Raw genomic sequence first — 9,985 nt, 5'->3', positions numbered from 1 at the left:
CCAACAGCCAGAGGGGTGGAGCCTGGCTGCCCTGCCCATGTCAGGCTCCGGCAGCCGTCTAAAGTCTAAAAAAGCCCATCTCTAGTGGCGAAAGCAAAGCAAGCAGCAGAGCTCCAGAGCCTCTGCATGCGCCGCCTATTTTGCAGGCTGCGTGGAAGAGGACAGAAGCTGCAGGACAGGAGGAAGGTTGCCTGGCGAGGGTGGCAGGAGGCGGAGCTAGCTGGCAGGTCTGGGGGGTCCGCCGTCACCGCCATCGCCGCCCCCACAGCAAGGAGGGCCACCATTGGTGGCCGCCGAGCAACTGCTGGTTCCAGTGGTGTCACTGTCGCAATGGCTTGTGGGTGTAGTAGAGCCAGTCTGGCTCCGCTGCCTCTCGTCGTTGAGCTCCTCCCACTTGGCCCTGTTCGCTTTGATCATGTCGACCATCGGCTGGAGCTTAGGGTTCAGTTTCACTAAAGTCTATGGGGAGGGAAGTAGGGAAAAAGAGAGAGAGAGAGAGAGAGAGAGTGGAGAAAGAAAAAGAATGTGAGAAAAGAAGACCAGCATCAGCTGATACATTATCCATCATACATACAAACAGCTCTCAAAAAAAGCACACAAGCAAAGTAATACGATTGCAAAACAACAGTGTGTGTTCTATGTGATATGTTTTGCTCCATGAAAAAGCTGCTGCTCCTTTAAGATTAGAAGCTAAAAAAGCTCCATCGCTGGTCTTCCCAAGGAATTCATTCCAATTAACCAACATTTCATCAATCTGTGTCATTGTGGAAACCCCAACCCACTCTATAGCTAAGCCAACACAAAGCCCTCACCCTGGAGGGGACATCCCTGGATGCGTCCATTTATTCTCCCCTTAGTGAGCAGTGGAGTGGAATACTGTAAACTCACAATGTACAAAATGATTAGACTTCATCTGGGATTGTCTCAAACATGAGAGACCAGCTAAATGAGTCGGATCTTTGCCAAATACGTCCCTACAGAACTACTGTGCTTTGAGTCCAGTCTTAGCCTACAGAACTATCGTGATTTGAGTCAGTCTAAGCTGAACTACTGTGGGTTCAGTCAGTCTTACCCTACAAAACTACCGTGGGTTGAGTCCAGTCTGAGGGGAACTACCGCGGGTGGGGTCAGTCTCAGCTGAACTACTGTAGATTGAGTCCAGTCTTAGCTGAACTACTGTAGGTTGAGTCCAGTCTTAGCTGAACTACTGTAGGTTGAGTCAGTCTTAGCAGAACTACTGTAGGTTGAGTCCAGTCTTAGCTGAACTACTGTAGGTTGAGTCCAGTCTCAGCTGAACTACTGTAGATTGAGTCCAGTCTTAGCTGAACTACTGTAGGTTGAGTCCAGTCTTAGCTGAACTACTGTAGGTTGAGTCAGTCTTAGCAAAACTACTGTAGGTTGAGTCAGTCTTAGCAGAACTACCGTGGGTTGAGTCCAGTCTGAGCTGCTTTGTACTGGCTTCCAGTAACATTTAGAGTTGTTTTGAAGGTCCTCCTCCTTATATACAAAGCCCTTAATTGGTGAGGACCAAGCTACATTCTTAACTCCCTTGTCAACTACGTGCCTTCAAGAACACTGCGATCATCCACTGCTGGTTTACTAGAAGTCCCCAGCAACAGTCGGAACAAGATCGGGAGTGCAGCCTTTGATAATGATGGCCCAAAGCTATGGAACACAATACCTATAGATATCAGGAAAGCCAGTTTGCTAAATACTTTTAAAAGAAAGCAAAAAATGTTCCTCTTCAGTTTAGCTTTTAACTAGGTCCTTTAGCACTTGCATGCTACTGCACACAAAAAGGCCAGTACAATATTTTATTAAATTGTTGTATTTTAACTTGATTTCTTATCTTTATCTTTTATTGTTTTATCTTATTTTTCCTGCTTTTTGTTCATTTTATGTATTTTTATGTGAAGCACTCTGTGCTATACAAATAAAGTTTATTATGATTATGATTATGATTATTATTAATATTACCACCGTGGGTTGACTCAATCTGACTAACCTAACCCTAACCTTTACAGCAGGTGGGGGAGGAATTCATATTCAGCGGACACACTCGCTAACTCACACAACAATTAAAACACTTGTATTTGCAGGAGAGAACTAGACTGAAACAATGGGCGTTAATGTGATACGGGTGAGAAGTCAAGCCTTCCCTTATATGCTCAGAGAGCCTGAAGGACCTCTCACAACGCACCATGTTCTTTGGAGAGCGTGTCCATTCTGCACTTCAGACTGTAACCAGTCACTTTATGTCCACAACTCTGTATAGTGCACTTACTACTCTAGCTACAGCACACATACTACTCCGCTACAATCATGGGACGTGTACAGTATATATGTGTGGATCATGTGTGTTTGTGAACTTTGGAAAGTTCCCTGCTGTAGAAAGCCATCAGCTCTGTGTGAGGCGTACAAGGCGTTGTAATCGGTGGACAAACCACTCTGTGATCAACTTAATCTCCCTGGGTTTGTCTACTCTGCTGGCTATAAGAGCTGGATTTAACACAGAGGATCCTGAAAGTGTCTCTGTCTCTCTCTATCTCTCTCTGTCTCTCTCTGTCTCTCTCTGTCTCTCTCTGTCTCTCTCTGTCTGTCTCTCTCTGCCTGTCTCTCTCTGTCTGTCTCTGTCTCTCTCTGTCTGTCTCTCTCTGCCTGTCTCTCTCTGTCTGTCTCTGTCCTCTCTCTGTCTGTCTCTCACCCCTCCCTCTCTCTCTCCCTCCCTGTATCTCCCACTGTGTGGGGGGGGGGGGTGGGGGGGGGGCTCTTCTGTGCTGCTGCTTCTCTCTCCCTCCCTGTATCTCCTGCTGCTTGTTCCACTGTATCAGTATTCCAGAAAGGCTGAGAGAGTGAGTGAGTGAGTGAGTGAGTGAGTGAGTGAGTGAGTGAGTGAGTGAGTGAGTGAGTGAGTGAGTGAGTGAGTGAGTGAGTGAGTGAGTGAGTGAGTGAGTGAGTGAGTGAGGAGAGCGAAGTCTGGTTATCTGGTGGGCTTCAAAGACGAGTTTACATAATGGTGGATTAATATGAATATTGCACACAATAGCCAGACAGAAGCAGGGAGATGGAGATCAGTGACACTCTCTCCTCCCACAGACGAACATCCTGCCGCCTCCAGACTTCCTCCGCTGTGCTCTCTCGCCATTTTAATTGGCGGTGCTGAGTTGACCTCTCACAAACATCCACACAGAAGACCAATCCCCCCTGTCACTTCTTTCCATCTGCATAGACTGTTCTGGTATTCAAAACTGAGTTCAATAAAGACAAATCCACTTGTTGTGTTGTCAAAACTGGATTACTCCAACCGGACAAGAGTTTCCATTTTGACTGTTTACAGTTCGACTTCATTCTAGGACCTTTATGACTGAGTTGGTCAAATTTACCCCCCCCCCCCCCCCCCGCTGTGTATATAACAGATATCGCCCAGCACACCAAATGAGAAATGGACAGTATATTGTGCCATACAGCCAGAAGTATTTTCTCCTCGACTACTTTCACAGTCCCAGTCCTTTCTTTCCTGGGTCCTCTCTCTCTCAGCTCGTATTGTCTGTGCGGCCTTGATCTGCCCAGGACGTCAGTCTCCCACGCAGCCCCTGCTACACACAGCGAGCTCTGACGTTAATGCACACACATATACACACACGCACGCACACACACACACACACACACACACACACACACACACACACACACACACACACACACACACACACACACACACACACTCATTTAGTCCCTGTCCCTGTTCTCAGCTGTGCCTTAGCTCTGTACAGTGCCTGCCTGAAAGACATCATCATCACCAACGTCGCAACGTATCTTTGGACACAAACACCTACACAAACATCTACACACACAGCTCTCGTTTGTTCAGCCCGGATCAGGAAAGGAACACTCATTCTTGTATTCTCATTCACATGGCACACGTCCTTGAAGTTCTTTCAGGGGAAACAAAAAACCCACAATGTTCTCCCTCAGCCAGGTGAGTCTGAAAGGAGAGAACGTTCAAGTCTGTGGGCGAAATTTCCACTGCTGCCGTCATGGTGGACAACAGCTGGTGCGAGGCAGAGAAGAGATGATTCTTGTTCTCTGTGGACTAGTGCTGAATATTGAGTGTTTTTGTTTTTTTGGGGGGGTGGGGTGGGGGTGGGGGGTCGAGGAGGAATTGCGATGGATTACCTCATAAAGTGGAGCGCAGATCCCATCTATCCACTCCAGCTGGAGACCTGGCAACTCGTCCTTCCGATTGCGATCAAAGATGGCCTGGAACACAAACACTGGCTTAATCCTCTTCACCATTCCTCCATGTTATGATCCTTCACACACACACACACGCGCGCGCACACACACACACACACAAACAGGCTCACACATGGAGGACACGTGAGGGGAAAAGGGATAGGACAGCTCTCCCAGGGCATGAACACACACTGTTGTACAGCGCTGCCCTGAGAGAAGGCAGAGAAACATCTGCCTTCACTTTCAAGACCAACAAGTCCATTCCAGTCCCTATTCCCCGTTCAGCCCGAGTCTCTCCTGCAGCAGGAAGCTCTGAAGCTCCACCGAGGCTGCGCTTCACAGATAGTTACTGGGCTACGGCTTAGGAATTGAATATTTAATTCCCAACACCCACACACTCTGTGGTAAAGGGATTGACACAGGCAAGCGGACCTGAGGCGACTGCATTAGCTACTTCAGAGGGGAGGCAATGTGGCTAGGTGCGATTAGTCGACAGGCAGTAATTACAGGCACAAAGCTGTGTCTGCACCATCTAACAACCTACTGTACCGTTTGGCCTTCAAAGGCCCGGTACCACATACAGACCATTCTGTACCGCTTGGCTTTCAAAGGCTCGGTACCACATATAGCACAGAGCCTTCTTCAGCTCAGCTTGAGGACGGTTCAAATACCCCCACAACAAAGACAGGCACGTCAAAGAGATACACACTGACATTGAACCTCTGATCATTTCACTGCAGACAGCTTTTCAGGGAGAGGCAGATATCATCATTATGACATTTCTCATCTGCTAACAAGGGACCATTCCCCCTGACAGGAACTACAGTCCAAACATCAAAAGGGAGTCGACAGAGGCACGTGTCATGGCTTCCTGCGTGTGCCTACAGACAGGTGTGTGGAGGTTAGAGTTTGGAGTGTATTGGGTAAGAGGCTTGCGTAAGCAGTGGATTTGAGGACACGGGCTGTCTGTTAAAAGCCAGGTCCAAAGATTGCTCCAGGCACTGGCGCTGGAAGGACTGCGTGTACGAGCTTAACGATTCGTCTCTCTGGACGGTGTGTGACGCAAGCTCTGTGTAACTAGTAACCCAAGTGGAGGCCTTCTGGCTCCTCCTGGTCCACTAACAACCAGCAACACCATCCGGGAGGACTTGATGACACACTGGGACACATGATGTCATCACGAGACGTCGGGGGCATCAGAAACTAAATCAAGGCCAGGTGATGACGAAGATGATGAAGATGATGAACTCACAGAGGGAGTGAGCTTCAGTTCAGACCTCTCTCTGTCCCCCTGCTCAAAGAATTCGCTGGTGACCAGCTCTGCCACCTACACAAACAGACAGACAGGTCAGAGAAGCCGCGCGGCTAGAACAATTTCAGGAGCTGAACTACTTCACGATGAAGGAATTTCCTGTTCAGAATGTGAAGCTATAAGCCATAAAGTAAAAGCATTAAAAGCCCATCTTTCTCACCTTGCGTGATATTTCCCACGGTTTTGTGACAGCCCCCAAGTCACATGCTGTCATCAACATGGACCTAGGAAATGATTAAACAGTGATTGCTATTACTCAGAAAAGAACAAATAACTTAAAACTATTTCTCTAAAACACAAATGTTCTCTCTGTTCTAGGTATTCCTCCTCTTAATCAATGTAGAGGTGCATATTTACGAGATGTTTGTGGTTTTGAACAGTGGACATTACCTGCACATATCCCTGTGGGACTTGACATTCCAGTTATATTCGCCTTTGCTGACCAGCTCAAAGAACGTGCTTCTGTTCCTATAGAGGCAGAATGGACTCATTTGTCATTTGTGTGTAACTGATGAAAATTCCACAAGGGGGCAGTACAGGCCAGAGTATTTACAGTATTAACAGGATGTCGTTTGAAAGAGGATGTGGTTTGAAAAGCATTAGAATGCAACACTTCAGAAAGTCAATGATGTTATAAAACCAACATATGACTATTGGGACTGTGAAATAGTATATATGATTCGATATGGATTATTAATCTATCAAATGAAATGTGTCTGGCAGAAGCAGGGAGGTACATACTCAAAGTAGAGAGTTAGGTCTGTGGCCAGAATGGACTGTTTCAACAGCTGCATGAGGTCTCCATATTCTCTGGAGGAGAGGTTGGAGAAGATGTTATGTCCCTGTGGAAAAACACACACACACACACACACACACACACACACACACACACACACACACATATTCATTAGACACACATGGAGCTACCCTCAGTATAGCTTTTGAGTACCTGCAATGCTTTTTGAATATCTGGAATGCTTTTAACAAGAGTCCAAGCTTGTCAACTAAAGCTTGTAATGAATGCAGAAAAAAACGAACTTATGTTTTTTCCAACTGTAGGAAGATAGAGTTAAATCAGAGCATTGTTACTAGGCTACTCAAGGTCAACTAATTGAGGTAGTCTCCACATACAAATACTTGGGATTTTAATTAATGACCACCTCTCTTTTAAAACTCATACAGAATCTGGTGAAAAAGTTGAAGGTTTTTATTTTAGAAACAAGTCTTGTTATTCTCTTGATGTCAGACTGGTGTAAGCGATGTTCTTGCCTGTTCTTGATGGTGATCTGCTACAGCACATGTTTCTATCAGTCTATTGTCTCCATATGTTGGATACTGTACATCATGGCGCTTTAAGGTTTGTTAGAAACTGTAGAGCCTCACTCATCACGGTATTTTGAATTCCAAAATCAATTGTCCTGCTGTGTCAATATGTCGGCTTAGTCATTGGTATGTTTTTATCTATAAGGACATTCTGGGTAGACTCACATTATTTATCTGTCTTTCAAACCAGCACTCATGGGTTACGGTCTCAAGACACTATGACTGTTAATAGAATTCAGACTGAGTTGGGAAAGAAGGTCTTCATTTTTTCTGCATCATCTGCATCGAATGACCTGCAAAATGAACTTAAACTCTGGTCACTCTAAATGAATTTAAAGGCATGGTGAAATCTATAGAAATCGACTCTATTGATACTTGTAATTGTTTTAATTGAAATAGGATTATATGGCTTCCGTGCACTTTTACTGTATGACACTTTTGAGTTGGTCAATTGTTCTTAATGTGAGTGTGTATGAAAGCAGTTATTGCAGCTATTCATGTCCAGGGCACTCTTGAAAAAGAGATCTGGTAAATCTGGTTAAATAAAGGTTAATGAATGTATGGTGTACCGGAAATATAATACCATATAATTCATGTTCATGATGTTTCATTCAAGAAATGGACCAGCAAAGCTGAAGAGGAATCGCACGCAGCACTAACAGGCTGTCTGTGATGGGGGCTGTGTTGACTGGGTGGGTGCAGAGGCTGGTAACAGCCTGGATGAGTACACAGTCACTGTGACGTCCTTCGTCAGCCACTGTGAGAACGTATGTGTCCCAACCTGCACCAAGGTCAGCTACAACAACAACAAGCCCTGGTTCACAGCCAAACTCAGGAAGTTAAGAAAGAAGGCAGGTAAGGAAGAGTGGAGACAAGGAACGGTTTTCAGAGGCCAAGTACAGGTTTAGCAAGGCAGTGGAGGAAGCTAAACGACGCTTCTCTGAGAAACCACAACATCTGTTCTCAGAGGGTAACGTCCCCAGTCTGGAAAAGCCTGAGACAGATCCCCAACTACGAGCCGAAATCCACTGATTACTGACGCCTGGCAAATTTCAAGGCGCAATGTTATGACAAAGTAGTATGTCCCAATTCTATGCGGAATGATGCAAAGTATATACTTTCTAGAGGCAGCTGTACGTACTGGTAATAAAAAGTAGGAGTATACGATTCTGACCCCCCCCTCCCTCCCCGGACTACTTCAACTTCTATCATTACAATACATCTCTCACTTCACGGATTGTACATTCTATTCCCACTTAGCCCCCCTTAACTCCATGGTGCGGTAACCCCTGATTCTATCTCCACACGCAGGCTGGTATTGAGCTTCCTCTCAGCTCATTGGCTCCCCATGAAATATTGAATATCTTAATGGCGGAGACTTGAAGGAGGTCTCACAATCTATTTTAGTAGGACTAGATGAAAGGAGAGAGGGAAAGAGGGGGAGTAAAAGATGACGCGGAGAGAGAGACAGAGGAGTGGTTTGAATTCATTGTTCCTGGTGCGCTGGACTGAATCAATGAGCTCCATTTTCCCCTTAAATTAGCAACGCTCTGTTTATGATTATGCTAATGTGGCGGCGGTAATCACCCCTGGATCAACAGAAACCATTATGAGATCCCCAACAAACATCCGTCAGCCTCCTACGTGGTCGTCAGTCAGCGGCGTGCTAATGAAGCTGATGGAGCCTGCGGCGTTAAGCCCATCTCTGCTGCTACCTCAGTTACCGCCGTGACCAGCCCAGTCTCCCGGTAAAACGTCTCTCTCAACCTATTACCACCACATCTATCAGACCTGGGAAGAGACAGCCATTCCAGGGCCAGCGTGCTGTTTGTCCGTGCTTTTTTTTTGTATGAATTAATTTAGGATTTTATCCCGTTTTCACCCTCCACCCCTCTGCCTGGACAGATGACCATGATGCATTAGACCACTATGCCACCGGAGACACCTTTGTTGGTCTGTTCTCATCGCTCCTCAGAGAAAACTAGGTGGAGTTACGGGAACTCTTACAGTATATGCTACTGTTAGTGATTCTTCTTCGCCGTATGGGTAGGTTGGTTTCGTCCTCTCCCCCCAGGCTCAGGACTGAGGGGCTATCCTTTTACCACCCCGAGCCTGGGTGAGGGGGTCACCCGGGCTATATATCCGGGCACACCTCAAGGAGCCACGTCACCGTTTCGTCACCCACAACCGTCAGGCCACGCATTCTGTTGGATGTCTGATACATCGGACAGTCCTGGATGACGTGGTCTGCGATTTGTTCCTTGGCGCCACACTCGCACGCCGAGTAGGATGCCAAGCCCCATCTGTGCATCGATGAGCGGAAGCAACGCGTCCGACGCCGGTCCAGAGACGGTTAAGCCTCACCCACGCCGGTCTCGGTAAGTCCATCCCAGTGGGGGAAGGACCGGCAGCCAGGATGAAATCACGGAGTCTGGAGGTGTTCGCCTCCCACTCCGCACACCAGGTGTAATCCGCCCATCCTGCCTCACTGATGTTAAGATCTCTGCATTGCTGCAGGAGATCCCGTGCGGCAGGCACAGACGGGTGTCTTGACGCCAGGGAGGCTCCGTTGTTACAGTGAGCCTGTAGTGGAGCAGGTGGTTAGGCTCCACGGCCCGGCAGGCGAGATGTGCTGTGGTTCCTGTGTGGCGGATGCCAGCGGGCTGGATGCCTGCATGGATGGGAAGGTTTTCCACAGGAGTGGGACCCAGGCATCCTGTCACGATGCGCAAGGCTTGGTTGATAGGCGGATCGATGAGGCGGGTGTGAGTGCTGCGGCACCACACCGATAAATAATATTCACTGGTCGAGTAGACCAGGGCTAGGGCTGCTGTACGCAGTGTTTTTGCGCCGGTGCCCCAGCCTGATCGGACTAGTCGCCTCATCAGTGCCACACAAGCTGATAACTTCTTGCGCAGTGACTCGAGTGTTGGCGGAACGTGAGTGACCTGTCCAATGTCACACTGAGATAGGTTGGTTCCGCGCAGCATGGCAGGAGGGTTCCATCGATGTGTATTTGTAGCTCACGTTTGGCTTCCTTGTTGATAAGGTGGAAGGCCATCGACACCGCCTTTGCCTTGCTGAGCTTCAATCTCCATTTCCGGAGGTACAGTA

General features: G+C 47.4%; 1 protein-coding gene across 1 annotated transcript in view; it reads right to left on the bottom strand.

Annotated features, from left to right (window-relative positions):
• Positions 1-216: 216 nt before the first annotated feature.
• The window catches only part of pde11a (phosphodiesterase 11a), a gene marked incomplete at both ends in the record, with an annotated part of 41,939 nt that continues 32,170 nt past the window's right edge, over positions 217-9,985 (bottom strand). The window contains 6 exons of the mRNA XM_084442921.1: positions 217-459; positions 4,177-4,260; positions 5,489-5,563; positions 5,709-5,772; positions 5,939-6,016; positions 6,290-6,390. Coding sequence (XP_084299047.1) covers positions 217-459; positions 4,177-4,260; positions 5,489-5,563; positions 5,709-5,772; positions 5,939-6,016; positions 6,290-6,390 — 645 coding nt within the window. The remainder of the gene's footprint in view (positions 460-4,176; positions 4,261-5,488; positions 5,564-5,708; positions 5,773-5,938; positions 6,017-6,289; positions 6,391-9,985) is intronic.

Source organism: Borostomias antarcticus (assembly GCF_949987555.1).
Source record: "Borostomias antarcticus genome assembly, chromosome: 9".
Classification (NCBI taxonomy): Eukaryota; Metazoa; Chordata; class Actinopteri; order Stomiiformes; family Stomiidae; genus Borostomias; species Borostomias antarcticus.
Note: the sequence above shows the minus strand (reverse complement) of the source record. Positions and strands in the feature narration are given on the sequence as shown.